Source organism: Hypanus sabinus, unplaced genomic scaffold, assembly GCF_030144855.1.
Source record: "Hypanus sabinus isolate sHypSab1 unplaced genomic scaffold, sHypSab1.hap1 scaffold_1065, whole genome shotgun sequence".
NCBI classification, from domain to species: Eukaryota; Metazoa; Chordata; class Chondrichthyes; order Myliobatiformes; family Dasyatidae; genus Hypanus; species Hypanus sabinus.
In genome coordinates, this window is record NW_026779120.1 from 334 (window position 1) to 25,198 (window position 24,865).

The 24,865-nt window shown below is 55.4% G+C and overlaps 2 protein-coding genes across 3 annotated transcripts in view; one reads left to right on the forward strand and one right to left on the reverse strand.

Moving 5' to 3' along the window:
* Positions 1–1,659: 1,659 nt before the first annotated feature.
* LOC132386217 (ER membrane protein complex subunit 3-like) lies at positions 1,660–9,808 on the reverse strand. Its single transcript, XM_059958495.1, has 4 exons — positions 9,486–9,808; positions 6,759–6,816; positions 4,395–4,488; positions 1,660–2,452 (listed from the first exon to the last, which is right to left on the reverse strand). Exons 1-4 carry the CDS (start codon positions 9,644–9,646, stop codon positions 2,088–2,090), a joined length of 678 nt encoding a protein of 225 aa, XP_059814478.1. The 5' UTR covers positions 9,647–9,808; the 3' UTR covers positions 1,660–2,087.
* A 504-nt stretch (positions 9,809–10,312) lies between these two features.
* Positions 10,313–24,865, forward strand: part of uxt (ubiquitously-expressed, prefoldin-like chaperone) — a 50,306-nt gene continuing 35,753 nt past the window's right edge. The window contains exons 1-4 of one of the 2 annotated variants that reach the window (XM_059958497.1): positions 10,313–10,444; positions 14,484–14,565; positions 18,217–18,284; positions 18,588–18,695. In XM_059958497.1, coding sequence (XP_059814480.1) covers positions 10,365–10,444; positions 14,484–14,565; positions 18,217–18,284; positions 18,588–18,695 — 338 coding nt within the window. In that variant the 5' untranslated portion in view covers positions 10,313–10,364. The remainder of the gene's footprint in view (positions 10,445–14,483; positions 14,566–18,216; positions 18,285–18,587; positions 18,696–24,865) is intronic. The other variant, XM_059958496.1, reaches the window with a different exon arrangement.

Below are 24,865 nucleotides of genomic sequence, written 5' to 3' on the forward strand. Positions count from 1 at the left end.
TGTTCCCCCTCCCCTTCCCCTGGATCCACCCATCCCCTCCCAGCCCTCTGTTCCTTCTCCCCCTCCCCTGGATCCACACATCCCCTCCCAGCCTCTGTTCCCCCTCCCCCTCCCCTGGATCCACACATCCCCTCCCAACCTCTGTTCCCTCTCCCCCCTCCCCTGGATCCACCCATCCCCTCCCAGCCTCTGTTCCCGCTCTCCTTCCCCTGGATCCACCCATCCCCTCCCAGCCTCTGTTCCTTCTCCCCCTCCCCTGGATCCACACATCCCCTCCCAGCCTCTGTTCCCCCTCCCCCCTCCCCTGGATCCACACATCCCCTCCCAACCTCTGTTCCCTCTCCCCCTCCCCTGGATCCACCCATCCCCTCCCAGCCTCTGTTCCCCCTCCCCTTCCCCTGGATCCACCCATCCCCTCCCAGCCTCTGTTCCTTCTCCCCCTCCCCTGGATCCACACATCCCCTCCCAGCCTCTGTTCCCCCTCCCCCTCCCTGGATCCACACATCCCCTCCCAACCTCTGTTCCCTCTCCCCTTCCCTGGATCCACCTTCCCCTCCCAGCCTCTGTTCCCTCTCCCCCTCCCCTGGATCCACCCTTCCCCTCCCAACCTCTGTTCCCCCTCTCCCTTCCCCTGGATCCACCCATCCCCTCCCAGCCTCTGTTCCTTCTCCCCCTCCCCTGGATCCACACATCCCCTCCCAGCCTCTGTTCCCCCTCCCCCTCCCCTGGATCCACACATCCCCTCCCAACCTCTGTTCCCTCTCCCCCTCCCCTGGATCCACCCATCCCCTCCCAGCCTCTGTTCCCCCTCTCCTTCCCCTGGATCCACCCATCCCCTCCCAGCCTCTGTTCCTTCTCCCCCTCCCCTGGATCCACACATCCCCTCCCAGCCTCTGTTCCCCCTCCCCTCCCCTGGATCCACACATCCCCTCCCAACCTCTGTTCCCTCTCCCCCTCCCCTGGATCCACCCATCCCCTCCCAGCCTCTGTTCCCCCTCCCCTTCCCCTGGATCCACCCATCCCCTCGCAGCCTCTGTTCCTTCTCCCCCTCCCCTGGATCCACACATCCCCTCCCAGCCTCTGTTCCCCCTCCCTCTCCCCTGGATCCACACATCCCCTCCCAACCTCTGTTCCTCCTCCCCCTTCCCTGGATCCACCCTTCCCCTCCCTAGCCTCTGTTCCCCTCTCCCACTCCCCTGGATCCACCCATCCCCTCCCAGCCTCTGTTCCCCCTCTCCTTCCCCTGGATCCACCCATCCCCTCCCCAGCCTCTGTTCCTTCTCCCCCTCCCCTGGATCCACACATCCCCTCCAGCTTCTGTTCCCTCTCCCCCCTCCCCCTCCCCTGGATTCACCCATCCCCTCCCAGCTTCTGTTCCCTCTCCCCCTCTCCATCTCAAGCTCACCTGCGACATCGTGCTCTCTCCTCTGTCAGTCTCATGAGACATTCTGCCCAGCTCCTGCACAGATGCTGCCCAAGCTGTTGAGTTCACAATCATTGTGGGTGTTTAACGCATGCGTGCGCACACACACACACTCACTCAGACACATACGCACTCACTCACACACACTCACACACAGATGCACACACTCACACATTCGCGCACCACACTCACACACTCACTCACACACATAGGCACACACACACACCACTCACTCACAGACACTCACACATACGCACACACTCTCACATGCACTCACTCACACACATACGCACACACTCTCTTTCTCTCTCACACGCACACACACACAGTAACCCTCACTGCGGTTGGACCCACACACCCCCCCAAACCTCTCTTACCCCCTCAGTGTCCAGTCGGTCCAGCAGTTCCGGAACAGACTCTACCCCTGGACCCCTCACTAAGCGCAGACAGACAGTAAGGGAGGAAGCCCCCTTTGTGCTGTGCTCCGTTCCACCCCTCTCACTGGCCCTTCGGCCCCTCCAGTTGGCACTGACCAGATCCTGTTGGTCTCAGCCTATCCCCCCCTATGAAAGTCCCCCTTGAACGAGTTACCAGGCATAGTCCCTGATCAGAGACTTGTGATTGAGACCCTCCACCACGCGCCCCTCCCCTCCTTATCCTCTGATTAACACCCTCCTGTTCCTGCACACCACACTTCCCCTCTACTGGGCAGAATCTCTCCAAAACCCCTCTGCTCCTCTGTACTCCCCTCCCACCTTCTCTCCCCCCGCTCCCAGAGGTTCTCGCTTCTGCCCCACTGTATTCGCCGATCACCCCCAGCCGGGATGTCCCCATGCTTGTCCCGGCAGAGCCCTGCCTTGCACAGGCACTCTTCCCCCTCCCTGCACAGAAAGCCCCATCCTCCTTGTGCCCTTGGGACATTACTGATAACGAAGCCGGAGAAGGTCGAATTGATCCAGCCCCCGACGATGAGCATCGAGAGAACATGAGTGACATTGCCTTTCATCATCTCTGTCAGCATGCTGGGGTCTGCAGGTCAGACAAAGCAGAGTCAGAGAGTGTCAACGTAACATCCCAACCCACACTCGTCCCCGCCGGTACCGTACCCCGGTGTCACACAGTGACGGACCCGTCCCCACCGGTACCGTACCCCGGTGTTACACAGTGATGGACCCGTCCCCGCCGGTACCGTACCCCGGTGTCCACACAGCGACGGACCCGTCCCCGCCGGTACCGTACCCCGGTGACACACAGTGACCGACCCGTCCCCACCGGTACCGTACCCCAGTGTCACACAGCGACGGACCCCGTCCCCACCGGTACCGTACCCCCGGTGTTACACAGTGACGGACCCGTCCCCCGCCGGTACCGTACCCCGGGTGTCACACAGTGACCGACCCGTCCCCCACCGGTACCGTACCCCAGTGTCACAAAGTGACAGACCCGTCCCCCACCGGTACCGTATCCCGGTGTCACACAGCGACCGGACCCATCCCCCGCCAGTACCGTACCCCGGTGTCACACAGTGACGGACACGTCCCCACCGGTACCGTACCCAGGTGTCACACAGTGACGGACCCCGCCCCCACCGGTACCGTACCCCGGTGTCACACAGTGACGGACCCGCCCCCCCCACACGGTACCGTACCCCGGTGTCACACAGTGACGGACCCCGCCCCCCCCACCAGGTACCGTACCCCGGTGTCACACAGTGACAGACCCCGTCCCCCACCGGTACCCGTACCCCGGTGTCACACAGTGACGGACCCGCCCCCACCGGTACCGTACCCCGGTGTCACACAGTGACAGGACCCGTCCCCCACCGGTACCGTATCCCGGGTGTCACACAGCGACGGACCCATCCCCGCCGGTACCGTATCCCGGTGTCACACAGTGACAGACCCGTCCCCGCCGGGTACCGTATCCCGGTGTCACACAGCGACGGACCCATCCCCGCCGGTACCGTACCCCCGGTGTCACACAGTGACGGACCCATCCCCGTCGGTACCGTACCCCGGTGTCACACAGTGACGGACACGTCCCCACCGGTACCGTACCCAGGTGTCACACAGTGACGGACCCGCCCCCACCGGTACCGTACCCCGGGTGTCACACAGTGACGGACCCGCCCCCACCGGTACCGTACCCCGGTGTCACACAGTGACGGACCCGCCCCCACCGGTACCGTACCCCGGTGTCACACAGTGACGGACCCGTCCCCCATCGGTACCGTACCCCGGTGTCACACAGTGACAGACCCGTCCCCACCGGTACCGTACCCCGGTGTTACACAGTGACAGACCCGTCCCCACCGGTACCGTACCCCGGTGTTACACAGTGACAGACCCGTCCCCACTGGTACCGTACCCCAGTGTCACACAGTGACAGACCCGTCCCTGCTGGTACCGTACCCCGGTGTTACACAGTGACAGACCCGTCCCTGCTGGGTACCGTACCCCGGTGTCACACAGCGACAGACCCGTCCCCACCGGTACCGTACCCCAGTGTCACACAGTGACGGAACCATCCCCGCCGGTACCGTACCCCTGTGTCACACAGTGACAGACCCGTCCCCACCGGTACCGTACCCTGGTGTTACACAGTGACAGACCCGTCCCCCATCGGTACCGTACCCCAGTGTCACACAGTGACAGACCCGTCCCTGCTGGTACCGTACCCCGGTGTCACACAGTGACAGACCCGTCCCCACCGGTACCGTACCCCGGTGTTACACAGTGACAGACCCGTCCCTGCTGGTACCGTACCCCGGTGTCACACAGTGAAGGACCCGTCCCCACCAGTACCGTACCCCCGGTGTCACAAAGTGACAGACCCGTCCCCGCCAGTACCGTACCCCGGTGTTACACGGTGACAGACCCCATCCCCACCCGGTGTCACACAGTGACGGACCCGTCCCCACCGGTACCGTACCCCAGTGTTACACCGGTGACGGACCTGTCCCAACCAGTACCTGTTATTGGGTTCTTGGGCAAGATCTTAGTCTTGGTCTTCCTGAAAAAACCAGATTCAGCATCATTGAAGAAATGTTTTCTCATCACAAAGGACTGAAGGGCAAAGAGAGGAGAAAGCCAAGGTTACAATGCAATGAGGTGGAGTAACGTCCAGTGGGGATACAGTCAGTGACACAGTGTCCTGGGGGAGAGGGGTAACTGAGGGACGGTGTGAGGGAGCTGGATTAACGTCAGAGGGGATACAGTCAGTGACACAGTGTCCTGGGGGAGAGGGGTCACTGAGGGACGGTGTGAGGGAGCTGGAGTAACGTCAGTGGGGATACAATCAGTGGCAGGACGATGGGGGAGAGGGGTCACTGAGGGATGGTGTGAGGGAACTGGATTAACGTAAGTGGGGATTCAGTCAGTGACACAGTGTCCTGGGGGAGAGGGGTCACTGAGGGACGGTGTGAGGGAGCTGGATTAACGTCAGTGGGGATACAGTCAGTGACACAGGGCACTGGGGGAGAGGGGTCACTGAGGGACGGTGTGAGGGAGCTGGATTAACGTCAGAGGGGATACAGTCAGTGACACAGTGTCCTGGGGGAGAGGGGTCACAGAGGGACGGTGTGAGGGAGCTGGAGTAACGTCAGTGGGGATAGTCTCCTGTGACACAGTGTCCTGGGGGAGAGGGGTCACTGAGGGACGGTGTGAGGGAGCTGGATTAACGTCAGTGGGGATACAGTCAGTGACACAGGGCACTGGGGGAGAGGGGTCACTGAGGGACGGTGTGAGGGAGCTGGATTAACGTCAGTGGGGATACAGTCAGTGACACAGGGGCACTGGGGGAGAGGGGTCACTGAGGGACGGTGTGAGGGAGCTGGATTAACGTCAGTGACCCAAGGCGCGGCAGAGAGGGGTCACTGAGGGACGGTGTGAGGGAGCTGGATTAACGTCAGTGGGGATACAGTCAGTGACAGAGCACTGGGGAGAGGGGTCACTGAGGGACGGTGTGAGGGAGCTGGATTAACGTCAGTGGGGATTCAGTCAGTGACAGAGCACTGGGGGGAGAGGGGTCACTGAGGGGACGGTGTGAGGGAGCTGGATTAACGTCAGTGGGGATACAGTCAGTGACACAGTGTCCTGGGGGAGAGGGGTCACTGAGGGACAGGATGAGGGAGCTGGATAAACGTCAGTGGTGATACAGTCAGTGACACAGTGTCCTGGGGGAGAGGGGTCACTGAGGGACGGTGTGAGGGAGCTGGATTAACGTCAGTGGGGATACAGTCAGTGACACAGGGCACTGGGGGAGAGGGGTCACTGAGGGACGGTGTGAGGGAGCTGGATTAACGTCAGTGGGGATACAGTCAGTGACACAGGGCACTGGGGGAGAGGGGTCACTGAGGGACGGTGTGAGGGAGCTGGAGTAACGTCCAGTGGGGATAGTCAGTGACACAGTGTCCTGGGGGGAGAGGGGTCTGAGGGACAGGATGAGGGAGCTGGATAAACGTCAGTGGTGATACAGTCAGTGACACAGTGTCCTGGGGGAGAGGGGTCACTGAGGGACGGTTGTGAGGGAGCTGGATTAACGACAGAGGGGATACAGTCAGTGACACAGTGTCCTGGGGGAGAGGGGTCACTGAGGGACGGTGTGAGGGAGCTGGAGTAACGTCAGTGGGGATAGTCAGTGACACAGTGTCCTGGGGGAGAGGGGTCACTGAGGGACGGTGTGAGGGAGCTGGATTAACGTCAGAGGGGATACAGTCAGTGACACAGGGCACTGGGGGAGAGGGGTCACTGAGGGACGGTGTGAGGGAGCTGGATTAACGTCAGTGACCCAAGGCGCGGCAGAGAGGGGTCACTGAGGGACGGTGTGAGGGAGCTGGATTAACGTCAGTGGGGATACAGTCAGTGACAGAGCACTGGGGGAGAGGGGTCACTGAGGGACGGTGTGAGGGAGCTGATTAACGTCAGTGGGGATTCAGTCAGTGACAGAGCACTGGGGGAGAGGGGTCACTGAGGGACGGTGTGAGGGAGCTGGATTAACGTCAGTGGGGATACAGTCAGTGACAGAGCACTGGGGGAGAGGGTCACTGAGGGACGGTGTGAGGGAGCTGGATTAACGTCAGTGGGGATTCAGTCAGTGACAGAGCACTGGGGGAGAGGGGTCACTGAGGGACGGTGTGAGGGGAGCTGGATTAACGTCAGTGGGGATTCAGTCAGTGACAGAGCACTGGGGGAGAGGGGTCACTGAGAGACGGTGTGAGGGAGCTGGATTAATATCAGAGGGGTTACAGTCCCTCTGGGACGCTGGGGGACGGAGTGAGGGAGAGTGAGTAATGTGGAGGATCCCACCCACCCACCCTCCCTCTCCAGCTCCTGACCTGCCGTGGTATGTATTTCCCATGTTCTCGGAGAGCCCGGCTTCGGATCAGAAACTGGCTGAGAGTGAGAGGGAACAGCAGAGGTCAGTTTGGCCACCATGGTCTGTGGACTTTGCCAGCTGCCCTCACTGTCTGATCACCCATTCAGTACAATACCCGGCCAAAGTGAGTTCTGTGTGTTGAAAGACCCCACCTATCCTGGGCATTCTCTCTTCCCCCTCTCCCATCGGGTGGAAGGGACAAAGAACTGAAAACACATTCCATTTCTACCCCACTGCTACAAGACTACTGAACAGCCCTCCCGCCTTCACCGTCCCCCTTGCACCTTATTGTCTGCCCGCACTGGGTTTAGCATGTCAGTGCCTCTCCTTGCTCCGATTAAGCGTGGCATCTACAACAGACAGATGTGCAGTGGAGAATGTCCTGACTGGCTGCTTCACAGCCTGGCACGGAAACATCGATGCCCTTGATTGGGAAATCCTGGGAAAAGTAGTGGACGGAGCCCTCCCCACCACTGAGCATCTAAATGGACAGCTGCATCCATCATCAGGGACCCCCACCCCCCAGGTCATGCTCCCTTCTCGCTGCTGCCACCAGGACTCACACCACCAGGTTCAGGAATTGAAGCGGAGGGGTTAAAAGTCAACACTAAACGTTCCCTCAACCCATGCACTCACGTTCTCGATATTTATTCCTTACTTCATTGTTATTACTTTTTCTCCTGTTTTTCTTATTTGCATAAGCACAATTTGGTGCCTTTTGCACATTGCTCTTTGGTCTGCCTTGTGCCAGATTGTCACCGATTCTGTCGTATTTCTTTATCTTTTCTGGGTATGCCCAGAAAGAAACAAACCTCAGGGTTGTCTATGGTGACATACATGTCCTTTGATAATAAATTTACTCTGATCTTTCAAATGCACTGCACTTTCTCTGTAACTGTAACACTTTATTCTGCATTCTGTTACAGTTTCCCCTGGTTCTACCCCGATGCATTGTTGTGATGAAATGATGTCCTGGATTGTGAGGCAAGTTTTCAGTTTGTGAAATGCACCATACATCCGGTGATTGAGAGAGGGAGGGATATATATATATATATATATATACACACATATATAGAGAGAGATAGATAGGTAGATAAATAAATATCCTGATTGGTCTCTCTCCGTGCTAAGTAGACCAATCAGTTTTCTCTGTGGGCGGGCTTTACAGTCGACCTCTCTCCCTCTTTCATTGTCCATCAATTCAGTTTAGTGTCCTGCAGCGCCATGACAGTGTTCCAAAAAAAGAAAACATAAAAGTATTTTAAAAATATATAAAAGCAAATATAAAATTCACCCCAGACTACACTAAGTGTACCCTTGCCTAAAAGGGGTCAAAAATAATGACAGTGTTGCTCGCTGCACTGTTTGCAACAGTGACTTTTCTATTGCCCACAATGGGTTAAAATGTAAAAGACATGTTGAGGTGAGTTTTACAAGTGTCATTCATTCATTAACATAGCTAACATTATTTAAACCAGCCAGCTAGCTGCTAAGGAGCTACTCTATTGATGTCCTGTGTGATGAGGCCAAACTCCCTGTAGACTTGCAAAATGCTCAAATCTGGCAAGCAAGCCACATCACAGTACAAGGAAAGTTTGGAAAAGAAATAGAAAAGCTATTTGCATTAGTGAGACTGCCAACAAGGAATATATATATTATATGTGTGTGTATATGTATAAATAGTTTCAATATGTGGTCAAATAATTTGTGTTCTTTCGTAATCGAATGTCCGGTACCGGAGGGGTGGGGGGTGGTGCTACCTCCCTGAAATGAGTTTTTGCAGGGTGGGATGTCTGAATTGGAAGGTGGATGACAGGGACCGGGCTTGATCTCCTTGTGCACAAGTAGATAACATGTGAATGATGAACGAGGGTGAGCTGTCAGTTAATCCCCTTCACCCACCTGTCCCTCCCTTTCTCCTCACCCACACACCCCATTCGTGCCCAGTGTCTCCTCCACCCACGCCGCTTGCGACCGACATTCATAACCTCTGTATCAAGTGAGTGTAGAATGGGGGGAACAAGTGGGATAGGATAGGTGTCCATTGCCCACTTGTCCCCCCCTCGTACACCTGTCCATCACTCACCTGTCCCCCGTACATCTGTCCATCACTCACCTGTCCCCCGTACACCTGTCCATCACTCACCTGTCCCCCGTACACCTGTACATCACTCACCTGTCCCCCCGTACACCTGTACATCACTCTCCTGTCCCCCGTACACCTGTCCCCCCGTACACCTGTACATCACTCACCTGTCCCCCGTACACCTGTACATCACTCACCTGTCCCCCCGTACACCTGTACATCACACTCCTGTCCCCCCGTACACCTGTACATCACACTCCTGTCCCCCGTACACCTGTCCATCACTCACCTGTCCCCGTACACCTGTACATCACTCACCTGTCCCCCCCCCCGTACACCTGTCCATCACTCACCTGTCCCCGTACACCTGTCCATCACTCTCCTGTCCCCCGTACACCTGTCCCCCCCCGTACACCTGTACATCACTCACCTGTCCCCCCCGTACACCTGTCCATCACTCACCTGTCCCCCCCGTACACCTGTACATCACTCACCTGTCCCCCCGTACACCTGTACATCATCCATCTGTACCCTTTGCCCAGGTGCCCCCCTCACCCTCCTGTCCCCACTCCACCCTCGCTCCCTCCCTCACTTCTCCACCTGTGTCCCAGCTGCCGGAGCCCTGGCTTGCGCTCCGCCTGTAGCAGCAGGCCCAGATAGTGGCGGCTGACACCCACAAGGAAGGTGATGAGGACGACGGGCAGCACCACCCAAAGTCGGATACCCGGGTCCAGTAATAGCTCGGGCTCGGGCCCAGCCATCTGTGCTTCTGATGCCCGGAGCAGGCCGCACAGCCTCGACCTCGAGTAGCTGCCGGAAGCCTTGTCCCCCTCTGACCCCGGATGCGAAAGATTGCCCTCAGCGATTCTTTAATAATTTTTTTTTTTTTCTTTTTTGCCGCAGACCTCTTCTCGCCACATTTATAGTTGATCCCTGGTGTTTTCAAAATACTGTTTATTACACACAACCAATTAGGCATATTTGCCATGCCAACATCACCCAATCCAATCACACGTCGCATTTTATATCAATCTCCAAGCTCATCCAATTGGAACTTACGTTACTTAGGAGCTCCCACGTGCCTTGTACCTCGACCAATCGCTGCATCCTCACCTGTCCAACTGCCAATCAACTAAGGGACGGATTATTGGGCAAAGTGACGTTTGAGAAAATCAACTGGCCCAATCAGCATATCGAGCAAGACATAGTTTTCCTGAATAGGGTAGCGAATCACAGCTGAGACTCCATACCAACTATCCAATGACATTGGCTACTCGTCATGACCGTGCTTAACCAATCAACCTACGAAGTTCCCGTTCCCGTTACACGGAGTCGGCCCCTTTAGCGGAAGCCATCCAATCGAGGACAATCAGGGTTGATCCGCTCCCACCAATGGGGTAACGGGCGCTGCCAGGGTTGGCCAATCAGACCGAAGTTCGTCGCCGCCCTCCCTCCCTCCCCCCCACCCCATGACCGGCGATGGCGGCGTCCGCGGGAGTCGGAGGGAAGGTTCTGGAATACGAGACGTTCGTCAACGACGTCCTCAAGCGGGATCTCAAGTGAGGAGGGAGGAGAGGGGAGGGAATGAGGTTGAGGAAGTTTGAGGTCCGGGTTTGTCTGCATAGAACAACAGGCCATTCGGCCCACAATGTTGTACTGACCCTTAAACTCTGCCTCTCATATACCCCACACACCTTAAACCGTTAGGTATTAATATTGAAGTGGTAAAATGGGTTCCACAGTGGCTGGTTGGGAGATGCCAGAGAGCAGTGGTGGAGGCCGGTGACCAGTGGTGTGCCTCAGGGATCTGTACTGGGTCCAATGCTGTCTGTCACATACATCAATGATCTGGATGATGGGGTTAAATTGGATTAGTAAGTATGCAGATGATACCAAGGTTGTGGATAATGAAGTAGGTTTTCAAAGTTTGCAGAGAGATTTAGGCCAGTTAGAAGAGTGGGCTGAGCGATGGCAGATGGAGTTTAATGCTGATAAGTGTGAGGTGCTACATTTTGGTAGGAATAATCCAAATAGGACATACATGGTAAATGGTAGGGCATTGAAGAATGCAGTAGAACAGAGATCTAGGAATAATGGTGCATAGTTCCCTGAAGGTGGAATCTCATGGGGATAGGGTGGTGAAGAAAGCTTTTGGTATGCTGGCCTTTATAAATCAGAGCATTGAGTATAGGAGTTGGGATGTGATGTTAAAATTGTACAAGGCATTGGTGAGGCTGAATTTGGAGTATTGTGTACAGTTCTGGTCACCGAATTATAGGAAAGATGTCAACAAAATAGAGAGAGTACAGAGGAGGTTTACTAGAATGTTACCTGGGTTTCAGCACCTAAGTTACAGAGAAAGGTTGAACAAGTTAGGCCTTTATTCTTTGGAGCGCAGAAGGTTGAGGGGGACTTGATAGAGGTATTTAAAATGATGAGGGGGATAGGCTTTTTCCATTGAGAGTTGGGGAGATTCATACAAGAGTTAGGGGGCAAAAGTTAGGGGTAACATGAGGGGGGATTTCTTTACTCAGAGAGAAGTAGTTGTGTGGAACGAGCTTCCAGTAGAAGTGGTGGAGGCAGGTTCGGTATTGTCATTTAAAGTAAAATTGGATGGGTGTATGGACAGGAAAGGAATGGAGGGTTATGGGCTGAGTGCAGGTCAGTGGGACTAGGTGAGAGTAAGCGTTCGTCACGGACTAGAGGGGTTGAGATGGCCTGTTTCCATGTTGTAATTGTTATATGGTTAAATTCCTCCATATACCTGTCTAGTCTGGCACCTGGAGTGGGAGTAGCAGATGTTGCAGCTTGCTCCAGGATCAGATCAGGGCTGCAGAGTCATGGTCTATAGTACAGAAGCTGGCTGTCCTCCATATTTCCCTGAGCCAGTCTCATTTGCCCACATCCATCTAAACCTTTTCCCCATCTGCAGAGAGGTAGGTCCAAGTGTTTTTCAGATATTGTTCGCGTACTTTCCTCAGCCAGGTTCTCTGGTCCACCTACCCACCACCCCACCCTCACTGTGGAAGCAGTTTCCCCTCAGGTTTCTGTTAAATCTTTATCTTGGGTAAATCAAAGTTCTTTGATTTTTATAAATCTAAGTATTGAGTACAAGAGTTGGACTGTTATGGTGAGGTTGTATAAGGCATTGGTGAAACCGAATTTGGAGTATTGTGTGCAGTGTTGGTCACCGAATTACAGGAAGGATATTAATGAGGTTGAAAGAGTACAGAGAAGGTTTACGAGGATGTTGCCAGGACTTGAGAAACTGAGTTACAGAGAAAGGTTGAATAGGTTTTGACTTTATTCCCTGGAGCAGAGGAGAATGAGGGGTGATTTGATGTCTTCAGCTCAAGGTGTTTCAACCAAATCTAACCCCTTCCTCTATTCTTCCATCGTCCACATGCCTTTCTTAGTATCTTTTAAATGCCCCCAATGTATCTGCTGCCAACACCATTGACAGGGCATTCCACACACCCACCACTCTGTTTAGAAAATAACTACTTCTGACATCACCCCTGCAACCACCTTAAAATTATGCCTTGTATTAGTCAATTCCACCCTCGGTAAAAGACTCTGTCCACTTAATCTGTGACACTTGTCATCTTGTACACCTCTGTTAAGTCACCTTTCATCCTCTTCACTCCAAAGAGAAACACCCTAGCTCGCTCACCCTATCCTCTAAGACATTTTAAGTATTAAATGCTTTTAATTGTTGTTAATGTACCTGCCTCAAACGTCCTTTGGCAGCTTGTTTCATATCCCATCCACACTGAGTGAAGAAGTTACCCCTCAGGCTTCTTCCCCCCTCACCCTGATGTCTGATTCCCTTTCCTGGGTAAAGGAGTGTGGGCCCTATCGATGGATGCTCCTCGTGATTTTATACACTTTGTTCCAAGGCACAAGACCAAAGAGAAAAGAGCAGAACTAGGCCAATCGACCCATCAAGTCATAACTAACCATTTATCCCTCTCTCCCCCATTCTGCCTTCTCCCCATAACCTTTGATGCCCTGACTTATCGAGAACCTATCAAGCTCTGCTTTGAGTACACTCCACAGCCATCTGTGTCAATAAATTCCACAGATTCACCACCCTCTAGCGGAAGGAATTTCTCCTCATCTCTGTTCTAAATGGACATCCCTCTATTCTTGGGCTGTGCCCTCTGGTCCAAGACACCCCAACTGTAGGAAACATCACCTCCACATCCATGCTGTGTAGGCCTTTTAATACTTAATAGGTTTCAATGAGATTCCCCCTCTCATTCTTCTAAAGACCCTTGAGTACAGAGTGAGGAGCCATGCATTAACCCTTTCATTCCTGGAATCATGCTTCCAAACCCTCTCTAATGTCAGCACATCCCTTCTTGGAACTACTCACAATACTCAAAGTGTAGTCAGACCAGTGCCTTATAAAGCCTCAGCATTACATCCTTGTTTTTGTATTCTAGTCCTCTTGAAATTAATGGGAACGTTGCACTTGCCTTCCTCACCACTGAATAAACCTGCAGGTTAACCTTTATTAGGAAGTTCTGCACAAGGTCCCCCGGTCCCTTTGATGTTTGAATTTTCTGCACATTCCACCTGCCATTTCTTTGCACATTTTCTCAATCTGCTTTAAGTCCTTCTGCAGCTTCCCTGCAAATCATTGACATATAACGTGGAAAGAATCAGTCCCAATACCAACCCCCTGTGGAACACCACTAGTCACTGGCAGCCACCCAGAAACCACTCCCTTTAATCCCGTTCTCTATCCCCTCCCAATCAGCTAATCCAGACTAGAACCTTTCCTGTAATACAATGGGCTTTTACCTTGTTAAACAGCCTCGCCTGGCAGCTTGTCGGGCTTCTGAAAATTCAACTACACAACATCAGTCAATTCTCCTTTGACTATCCTGTTCGTTATTTCCTCAAAAGAATTCCAACAGATTTGAGGAAGCCTTGTTGATGTTGGTCTATTTTTATCACGTGTCTCCCCAAGTACCTCAAAACCTCTTCCTTAGTAATGGTCTCCAACAACTTCCCAGCCACTGAAGTCAGGCTAACTCCTTTCTTCATGAGCCTCCACTTGAATAAATTCCTCACCTGCCCTCGAATCCTAACTCGGACACTCGGCCCCCGAGTCATGACAAATCCTAATAAATCATTTCTGCACTCTTCCACCTTACTGCCTCTGTCTTCAGGGCAGCATGAAGTTGCAGCATGTCTGTGAGGAATTTATTCACCATGGGTGCTCCAGTTTCCTCTCAAAGCGAGTCGTGGACAGGCTGTGTTGGTTGTGGATGCAAACGAGACATTTCCCTGCATGTTTCATTGTACATGTGACAAAACATCGCCCTTGAACATCCAAATGACCTGCTTGTGAGGCTGAGTGTGGGGTAATACTGACATGCAGGGAGGGAGTGAGCTATTGGAGAGTCCGGACAGGCTGGGACAGTTTTCCCTGGGGGGAAGAAGGATGTGGGGTGACCTTATGACTGATCGATCTCCCCCTCTCCTCTCTTCTATCTGACCCATTTCACTCTGTCTTCCCCCATCTCCGCCTTCTCTCACCCCCCCCCCTTTCCGTCTCTGACTCCAACCCCCCACCCCTCCTCTCAGGAAGGTTCTGGAACAGCGTGATGAGGTGTACGAGAAGATTGCCCAGTACCTGCAGCTGAAAAATGTCATAGAGAGACTGCAGGTAGACGCTGGGTACAGAGCCAGGAGCAAACCATGGGGTAGGGGCACTCGCCCCGGGGTTACTGAGGGGCACGGTACTGAGAAAATATGGCCCTGTTGGAGAAGTAGCATAGTGTGGGAGGGGCGGTGAGGAGGGAGAGCCGTTCTGTGGGAGGGGCGGTGAGGAGGGAGAGCCGTTCTGTGGGAGGGGCGGTGAGGAGGGAGAGCCGTTCTGTGGGAGGGGCGGTGAGGAGGGAGAGCCGTTCTGTGGGAGGGGCGTTGAGGAGGGAGAGCCGTTCTGTGGGAGGGGCGGTGAGGAGGGAGAGCCGTTCTGTGGGAGGGGCGTTGAGGAGGGGGAGCCGTTCTGTGGGAGGGGCAGTGAGGAGGGAGTGATGATGATCTGTGGGAGGGGCGGTGAGGAGGGAGTGCCGCACTGTGGGAGGGTCGGTGAGGAGGGAGAGCCGTTCTGTGGGAGGGGCGTTGAGGAGGAAGAGCCGTTCTGTGGGAGGGACGGTGAGGAGGGAGCGCCGCACTGTGGGAGGGGCGGTGAGGAGGGAGCGCCGCACTGTGGGAGGGGCGGTGAGGAGGGAGAGCCGCACTGTGGGAGGGGCGGTGAGGAGGGAGTGGCACTGTGGGAGGGTCGGTGAGGAGGGGGTGCCGCACTGTGGGAGGGACGGTGAGGAGGGAGTGCCGCACTGTGGGAGGGTCGGTGAGGAGGGAGAGCCGTTCTGTGGGAGGGTCGGTGAGGAGGGGGTGCCGCACTGTGGGAGGGTCGGTGAGGAGGGAGAGCCGTTCTGTGGGAGGGGCGGTGAGGAGGGAGAGCCGTTCTGTGGGAGGGACGGTGAGGAGGGAGAGCTGTTCTGTGGGAGGGGCGGTGAGGAGGGAGAGCTGTTCTGTGGGAGGGACGGTGAGGAGGGAGTGGCACTGTGGGAGGGGCGGTGAGGAGGGAGAGCTGTTCTGTGGGAGGGACGGTGAGGAGGGAGTGGCACTGTGGGAGGGACGGTGAGGAGGGAGAGCCGTTCTGTGGGAGGGACGGTGAGGAGGGAGAGCCGTACTGTGGGAGGGGCGGTGAGGAGGGAGAGCTGTTCTGTGGGAGGGGCGGTGAGGAGGGAGAGCTGTTCTGTGGGAGGGGCGGTGAGGAGGGAGAGCTGTTCTGTGGGAGGGGCGGTGAGGAGGGAGAGCTGTTCTGTGGGAGGGGCGGTGAGGAGGGAGAGCTGTTCTGTGGGAGGGACGGTGAGGAGGGAGTGGCACTGTGGGAGGGTCGGTGAGGAGGGAGTGATGATGATCTGTGGGAGGGGCGGTGAGGAGGGAATGCTGCCTGTGGGAGGGACGGTGAGGAGGGAGAGCCGTTCTGTGGGAGGGTCGGTGAGGAGGGAGTGGCACTGTGGGAGGGGCGGTGAGGAGGGAATGCTGCCTGTGGGAGGGTCGGTGAGGAGGGAGAGCCGTTCTGTGGGAGGGGCGTTGAGGAGGGGGAGCCGTTCTGTGGGAGGGTCGGTGAGGAGGGAGTGATGATGATCTGTGGGAGGGGCGGTGAGGAGAGAGAGCCGTTCTGTGGGAGGGATGGTGAGGAGGGAGTGGCACTGTGGGAGGGGCGGTGAGGAGGGAGAGCTGTTCTGTGGGAGGGGCGGTGAGGAGGGAGAGCTGTTCTGTGGGAGGGACGGTGAGGAGGGAGTGGCACTGTGGGAGGGTCGGTGAGGAGGGAGTGATGATGATCTGTGGGAGGGGCGGTGAGGAGGGAATGCTGCCTGTGGGAGGGGCGGTGAGGAGGGAGAGCCGCACTGTGGGAGGGATGGTGAGGAGGGAGTGGCACTGTGGGAGGGGCGGTGAGGAGGGAATGCTGCCTGTGGGAGGGTCGGTGAGGAGGGAGAGCCGTTCTGTGGGAGGGGCGTTGAGGAGGGGGAGCCGTTCTGTGGGAGGGACGGTGAGGAGGGAGTGATGATGATCTGTGGGAGGGTCGGTGAGGAGGGAGTGATGATGATCTGTGGGAGGGGCGGTGAGGAGGGAGAGCCGTTCTGTGGGAGGGGCGGTGAGGAGGGAGAGCCGTTCTGTGGGAGGGGCGGTGAGGAGGGAGAGCCGTTCTGTGGGAGGGGCGGTGAGGAGGGAGAGCCGTTCTGTGGGAGGGACGGTGAGGAGGGAGAGCCGTTCTGTGTGAGGGGCTGTGAGGAGGGAGAGCCGTTCTGTGGGAGGGGTGGTGAGGAGGGAGAGCCGTTCTGTGGGAGGGACGGTGAGGAGGGAGTGATGATGATCTGTGGGAGGGACGGTGAGGAGGGAGTGTCGTTCTGTGGGAGGGACGGTGAGGAGGGAGTGTCGTTCTGTGGGAGGGACGGTGAGGAGGGAGAGCCGTTCTGTGGGAGGGGCGGTGAGGAGGGAGTGTCGTTCTGTGGGAGGGACGGTGAGGAGGGAGAGCCGTTCTGTGGGAGGGTCGGTGAGGAGGGAGAGCCGTTCTGTGGGAGGGGCGGTGAGGAGGGAGAGCCGCACTGTGGGAGGGTCGGTGAGGAGGGAGAGCCGTTCTGTGGGAGGGGCGGTGAGGAGGGAGAGCCGTTCTGTGGGAGGGGCGGTGAGGAGGGAGAGCCGTTCTGTGGGAGGGGTGGTGAGGAGGGAGAGCCATGCTGTGGGAGGGGCAGTGAGGAGGGAGTGATGATGATCTGTGGGAGGGACGGTGAGGAGGGAGAGCCGTTCTGTGGGAGGGGCGGTGAGGAGGGAGAGCCGTTCTGTGGGAGGGGCGGTGAGGAGGGGGAGCCGTTCTGTGGGAGGGGCGGTGAGGAGGGAGTGATGATGATCTGTGGGAGGGGCGGTGAGGAGGGAGAGCCGTTCTGTGGGAGGGGCGGTGAGGAGGGAGAGCCGTTCTGTGGGAGGGGCGGTGATGAGGGAGCGCCGTTCTGTGGGAGGGGCGGTGAGGAGGGAGAGCCGCACTGTGGGTCGGTGAGGAGGGAGAGCCGTTCTGTGGGAGGGGCGGTGAGGAGGGAGAGCCGTTCTGTGGGAGGGGCGGTGAGGAGGGAGAGCCGTTCTGTGGGAGGGGCGGTGAGGAGGGAGTGATGATGATCTGTGGGAGGGGCGGTGAGGAGGGAGTGATGATGATCTGTGGGAGGGGCGGTGAGGAGGGAGAGCCGTGTTGTGGGAGGGGCGGTGAGGAGGGAGCGCTGTTCTGTGGGAGGGACGGTGAGGAGGGAGCGCTGTTCTGTGGGAGGGACGGTGAGGAGGGAGTGATGATGATCTGTGGGAGGGGCGGTGAGGAGGGAGAGCCGTGCTGTGGGAGGGGCGGTGAGGAGGGAGCGCTGTTCTGTGGGAGGGGCGGTGAGGAGGGGGAGCCGTTCTGTGGGAGGGGCGGTGAGGAGGGAGTGATGATGATCTGTGGGAGGGGCGGTGAGGAGGGAGAGCCGTTCTGTGGGAGGGGCGGTGAGGAGGGAGAGCCGTTCTGTGGGAGGGGCGGTGAGGAGGGAGCGCTGTTCTGTGGGACGGGCGGTGAGGAGGGAGTGATGATGATCTGTGGGAGGGGCGGTGAGGAGGGAGAGCCGTTCTGTGGGAGGGGCGGTGAGGAGGGAGCGCCATTCTGTGGGAGGGGCGGTGAGGAGGGAGCGCCGTTCTGTGGGAGGGGCGGTGAGGAGGGAGCGCCGTTCTGTGGGAGGGGCGGTGAGGAGGGAGTGATGATGATCTGTGGGTCTCTTCACATCAGGAATCAGATGAGCAGCAGCTGAAGATGGAGGTGGACCTGGGCTGTAACTTCTATGTACAGGCGAAGGTGTGAGTAGAGAGGCGGGACCATGGCCTCCTTCCTGTTCTGTGCTCCCTTCACCCTCCTGTTCACCAACACAGGGCAGCTCCCCATCCTTCAACACCCAATGCCCGAGAGCCTTCGGTCCCTCTCTGACTCTGTAGCCACTCCACCCTGTGAACCCTTCCTTGTCTCTCTGACCATTTTCACCCCTCCCCATCTCCGCGGCACCCTCCCTGCCTTACACTCCACCCCTCCCTGAGGCACACGTTGTGAGTGACCCTTCTCTAAACCTGATTGCGGCTCTGAGCAGACATTCTCTCTTCCCACAGTCCTGATGCCTCGAAGATCTTCCTTCTGGTGGGTTACGGGTTCTATGTGGAGTTCACGTTGCCTGAAGCACTACGCTTCATCGAGAGGAAATCGCAGCAGTTGTCTGAGTGAGTGTCTTGTGTCTGCCTGCCTCGTCTCCAGAGAACAGTCGTGCTCAGAGGTTTAGGACCCCTTTAGGATGACTAGAACCCACCTTGTGTGACCCTGGAGGGAGTGCCGTGCTCCCTTTCAACACACTCTGCCCAGAGCGAAGGGCTTTTCCATGTCCTGGATGAGTGTAGGCGAGTGGGCTGTGATGTCACCTCTGTACTCCCCTCCCTCCCCTGCACCTATCCCTGTCTCTGTGCTCCCCTCCTGCCCATACACCTCTCCCCATATCTGTAACACCCTCCCTGTCTCTGTGATTCCCCTCATTCCTTTACTTCCCTTCCTGTCTCTGTCTCCCCTCCTCCTGTACGCCCCTCCCCATCTCTGTGACCCCACCCTCCCCTATATCCCTTGACTGTGTGACCCCCCCCCCACCTCCCCGTCTCTATGACCTCCCGCCCCATGGCCCCTCTTCACTGTGACCAGTTCTCTCTCCTACACCCCTCCCCTTCTTTCCCTACAATTCTCCCTGTCTTCACTACCCCTTTTAACCTACACAGCCCGCCCTCCTTTGGTCTCTGACTCCTCTCCCTCCTTTACACCTCTTACTGTCTCTGTGACGCAACCCCCCCCCCCCACCCCCTTTGAGTGAAAAATTCCCGAGTCCAGGCCCAGGTACACCCTCCCTTAGATACTGAGTCCTCAACACTGCAGCAAGCACCTTTCACCCTTTATGTTACAGTCTTTCCGTGAACCACCTTGGCCAGATCTCCCATGCTCCTGTATACCAGTACAGAACACAGTACAGTCCAGGAAGAGGCCCCTCTGCACATCAAAACGAATTGAAAACCAATTGAAGCTCATCTCTTCTGTTGATATTCATCTATTCCCTGCCTGTTCCAGTACCTGTCTTAAATGCCTCTATCATATCTGCCTCCACCACGACCCCCGGCAGCGCATTCCAGTCACCCACCACAAAATTTACCCCGCACGTCTTTCAACTTAGTTTCTTTACCTTAAATACACGCCCTCTCATCTTAGACAATATAAAAGATACTGGCTTCTACACTGTGTGTGCCACAAGACACAGGAGCAGAATTAGGACATTCGTCCCATTGTCTGCTCCACATTCTATCATGGCTGATTTATTATCCCTCAACCCCCATTCTCCTGACTTCTCCCCGTAATCTTGGATGCCTGTACTGATCAATCTCTGCTTTAAATATACCCAATGACTTGACCTGCATTGCTGCCTGTGGCAATGAATTCCACAATTCACCATTCCTCCACATCTCTGGTCTAAATGGACATCGCTCTATACTGAGGCTGTGTCTAGATTTCTTCACTATCGAAAACATCCTCTCCACATCCACTCTATATTCAATAGGTTTTTTTTGAGAACCCCCCCCCATTCTTCTCAACTCCAGTGAGTATAGGCCTGGAGCCTTCAAACACTCCTCATACGCTAACCCCTATATTCCTGGGATTATTCTTGCAAACCTTCTGTGAGCCCTTTCCAATGCCAGCACGTCCTTTCAGACAGGGAGAGTGCTCTGATCACTGCCTTATGAAGCCTCCTTGCTTTTACATTCTAATCCTCTTGAAATGAATGGTAACATTGCATTTGCCTTCCTCAGCACCGTCTCAACCTGCAAGTTAACCTTTAGGGAATCCTGCACGAGGATCCATCAGCCTCTGTGTCCAGCAGATAATTCTCCGAAACTTCTGCCATCTCCAACGTGATCCCACTACCAAGCATGACTTTTGCCATCTCCCCCCCACACACTTTCTGCTTTCCTCAGAGATCACTCCCTTGTCCATTTGTCCCTCCCCACTGATCTCCCTCCTGTTACTTATCCTTGCAAGCAGAACGAGTGCTGCACCTGCCCCTATATCTCCTCCCTAACTACGATTCAGGGTCCTAAACATTGATTTCTCAAACTTTGGTAATGCCCCCCCATCACCATTTCCCATCCCTTCCCCCCCCCCCTCTCATTTTATCTCTTTAACCACTTGTCGCCTCCCTGTGGTGCTCCTTCCCCCTTTCTTTCTTCCATAGCTTTCTGTCTCCTTCACAAATTTACTTCCCAGCTCTTTACTTCATCCCTCCCCCTTCAGGTTTCACCTATCACCTTGTGTTTTTCTCCCCCTCCCCACCTTTTAAGTCTACTCCTCAGCTTTTCTCTCCAGTCCTGCGGAAGGATCTGGGCCCAAAATGTCGACTGTACTCTTTTCCTGGTGCTGCCTGGCCTGCTGAGTGCCTCCAGCATTTTGTGTGCTTTGCCTTTGCACCTCTGATTTCTGAAGTTAGTCTGAAAATAGTCTGTGTCTTATTCCTTCTACCAAAGTGCACGACCCTATGCTTTCTGACACTGTCTGTCATCATCTAAATCATTGACATATGATTATACCTGCCAATATCTAACTGTTCTACAAGCTCATCTACCTTAGTCTGTATACTGTTTGGAAAGAAGCTGTCCCAAAACTGACCCCTATTCTGAGGCAGTGTCCTCCAAGCCATTGCGGTATTGCCATCATCCCTGCCAGTGTCTCCTTCCTATCAGCTTCAGGCAGCTCCCCTCTCATGCCTCGTCATTCTGATTCTGATACTTCACTGTAATACTGATACCTCTGACTTAAGCTTCTCCCTCTCAAGCTGCAGGGTGAATTCTATCATCTTATGATCACTATCTCCTAAGGGTTCCTTTACCTTAAGCTCCCTAGTCAAATCGTGTTCAAACCATAACCCCAAGCCAGAAGAGCTTATCCCCCAGTGGGCTGAACCACAAACTGCTCTTTAAAGCTGTCTTGAAGGTATTCTACAAATTGCCCTTCTTGAGATCCAGCACCAAACTGATTTTTCCCACTCTACCCTTTTGTTCTAACCCCCATTGTAGTTTGTAGTGCACATCCTTGCTACTATTTGGAGGCTTATACATAACTCCCATCAAGGTCTTTTTACCCTTGCAGTTTCTGAACTCTACCCACAAGGATTCTACGCCTTCCAATCCTGTCACCTCATTCTAATGATTTAATTTGAATTTTTAACATCAGAACCACGCCACCTCCTCTGCTTTCAATACAATGTATATCCTTGAATGTTAAGCTCCCAGCTTTGATCTTCTCTTCAGCCACGACTCAGAGATGCCTGCAACGTCACATCTGCCAATGTCTAACTGTGCTACAGTTAGCTACTTTCTGTGCTGTATTCATCACCCTATTCAATTTTTTTTGCCCATGTTACTGTCTTTTTATTTTGTAATCTCTCCTTCCCTTTATCTTTACTTTTTCCAAACTGTTGAACTTACTATTAAAAACAGGTTTCAGCTGATCCCACTAAATGTAAATTTGCCCTATCATATTCCTTACAACTGCCCCACCTGCTGTCTTATTACTCCAGTTACCACCCCCTGCCAAATTAGTTTATACCTTCAACAGACCAAGTCAAGTCAAGTTGCTTTTTATTGTCATTTCGACCATAACTGCTGGTACAGTACACAGTAAAAACGAGACAACGTTTTTCAGGACCATGGTGTTACATGAACAATACAAAAACTACATTGAACTACATAAACCTGCCTGTAAGAGTATTGGGCCCCCTCAAGTTCAGGTGTAACACGTACTTTTTGTGCAAGTCATACCTTCCCCAGAAGAAATCCCAGTGCTCCAGAGATCTGATAGCCTGTTCTTACACCAACTCCTCAGCCACATGTTTATCTGTCAAGACATACTATTCTTCCCAGAGGTCCTGCTTTTCAACTTTCTATCCAGCTCCCTAAATTCTCTCCATGACCTCATCCCTTTTCCTACCTATTTCATTGGTGCCAATATATACCACGTCTTCTATCTGCTTTGGAATGCTGGGTACCCCATCCCTAACCTTGGCACCCGGGAGGCAGTGTATCATCTGGTGTCTCTTTCACACCCACTGAATCTCCTCTCTGCTCTTCAGCTATGAAATCCCCTATCACTACTGCCCTCCACTTTTCTCCCTTCTGCTTGTGACGCATGTCCTCCGGATTGTCCTCCAGACAGCATTCTGGTGAACTCATCTGCACCCTGTCCAAAGCCCCCATACCCTTCCTGCAAAGGAGCGACCGGGTCTGAACGCAATACTGCAGATGTGGCGTACCTTGAGACCTGCAGCAGTCCCGAGGGTCAGTGCTGACTGAGTTGTTACCCGAGCCAGTTCCCATGTGCCTGCGATTGGCCTACGACCCTCTAGACCTGTCCTTGTGCCTTTAGGTATGCTGATGCTACTCGGGAGAGCTTCAGCTAGTTTTGCAGGGGGCTGGAAACTGGAGCCCAGGTCAGTAAGGAAAGGATTGGACTAGAGGGTAGATGTCAGTGAAAGGCAAAATCGAAAGAATAGGTATGTTGGGTGGAAAGTTTGAGGTGTGTATATTTTAAAGCCAGGAGTATTATGAATAAAGGTGATGAACTTGGAGCATGGATCAGTACATAGAACTATGTTGTGGCTATTGCTGAAACTTGGCAGGAATGGGTGATTAACTGAGGGTTTTCAAAGTTTTAGGAAAGATCGAGAAGGAGGTAATCAGGAATAATATCACAGCTGCATTCAGGGGATACATACAGAGGGTTCAGATACTGGGTCCATTTGCGTAGAACTCAGGAAGAGGAGGAGTGTAATCACACAGACAAGACTGTACTACAGACCCCACCCCCCCCCCCCGCCTTGCAAACACCGGGACACTCACACTGACGAGACTGTACTACAGACCCCCACCCCCCGCCCTGTGGACACCGGGACATTCACACTGACGAGACTGTATTACAGACCCCACCCCCTGCCCTGTGGACACCGGGACACTCACACTGACGAGACTGTACTACAGACCCCCATCCCCTGCTCTGTGGACACAGGGACACTCACACTGACGAGACTGTACTACAGACCCCCACCCCCTGCCCTGTGGTCACTGGCACACTCACACTGACGAGACTGTACTACAGACCCCCACCCCCTGCCCTGTGGTCACTGGGACACTCACACTGACGAGACTGTACTACAGACCCCACCCCCCCCCCCCCCGCCCTGTGAACACTGGGACACTCACACTGACGAGACTGTACTACAGACCCCACACCCCCCCCCCCCCCCCCCGCCCTGTGGACACCGGGACACTCACACTGACGAGACTGTACTACAGACCCCCACCCCCCGCCCTGTGGACACCGGGACACTCACACTGACGAGACTGTACTACAGACCCCCACCCCCCGCCCTGTGGACACCGGGACACTCACACTGACGAGACTGTATTACAGACCCCCACCCCCCCCCCGCCCTGTGGACACCGGGACACTCACACTGACGAGACTGTACTACAGACCCCCCCCCCCCCCGCCCTGTGGACACCGGGACACTCACACTGACGAGACTGTACTACAGACCCCCACCCCCTGCCCTGTGGACACCGGGACACTCACACTGACGAGACTGTACTACAGACCCCCACCCCCTGCCCTGTGGACACCGGGACACTCACACTGACGAGACTGTACTACAGACCCCCACCCCCCGCCCTGTGGACACCGGGACACTCACACTGACGAGACTGTACTACAGACCCCCACCCACCGCCCTGTGGACACCGGGACACTCACACTGACGAGACTGTACTACAGACCCCCACCCCCTGCCCTGTGGACACCGGGACACTCACACTGACGAGACTGTACTACAGACCCCCACCCCCCGCCCTGTGAACACCGGGACACTCACACAGACAAGACTGTACTACAGACCCCACACCCCCCCCCCCCCGCCCTGTGAACACCGGGACACTCACACTGACGAGACTGTACTACAGACCCCCACCCACCGCCCTGTGAACACCGGGACACTCACTGACGAGACTGTACTACAGACCCCCACCCCCCGCCCTGTGGACACCGGGACACTCACACTGACGAGACTGTACTACAGACCCCCACCCCCCGCCCTGTGGACACCGGGACACTCACACTGACGAGACTGTATTACAGACCCCCACCCCCCCCCCGCCCTGTGGACACCGGGACACTCACACTGACGAGACTGTACTACAGACCCCCACCCACCGCCCTGTGAACACCGGGACACTCACACTGACGAGACTGTACTACAGACCCCCACCCACCGCCCTGTGGACACCGGGACACTCACACTGACGAGACTGTACTACAG

Excerpts from the sequence above, each read along its gene's own strand:
- LOC132386217 (XM_059958495.1), bottom strand. The coding sequence starts at position 9,646 with ATGGCTGGGCCCGAGCCCGAGCTATTACTGGACCCGGGTATCCGACTT. Across the intron at positions 6,817-9,485 it reads CTCCGGCAGCTGGGACACAG|CCAGTTTCTGATCCGAAGCC; the intron begins GTGGAGAAGTGA and ends TCTCACTCTCAG. Across the intron at positions 2,453-4,394 it reads GCCCAAGAACCCAATAACAG|ACCCCAGCATGCTGACAGAG; the intron begins GTACTGGTTGGG and ends TCTGACCTGCAG.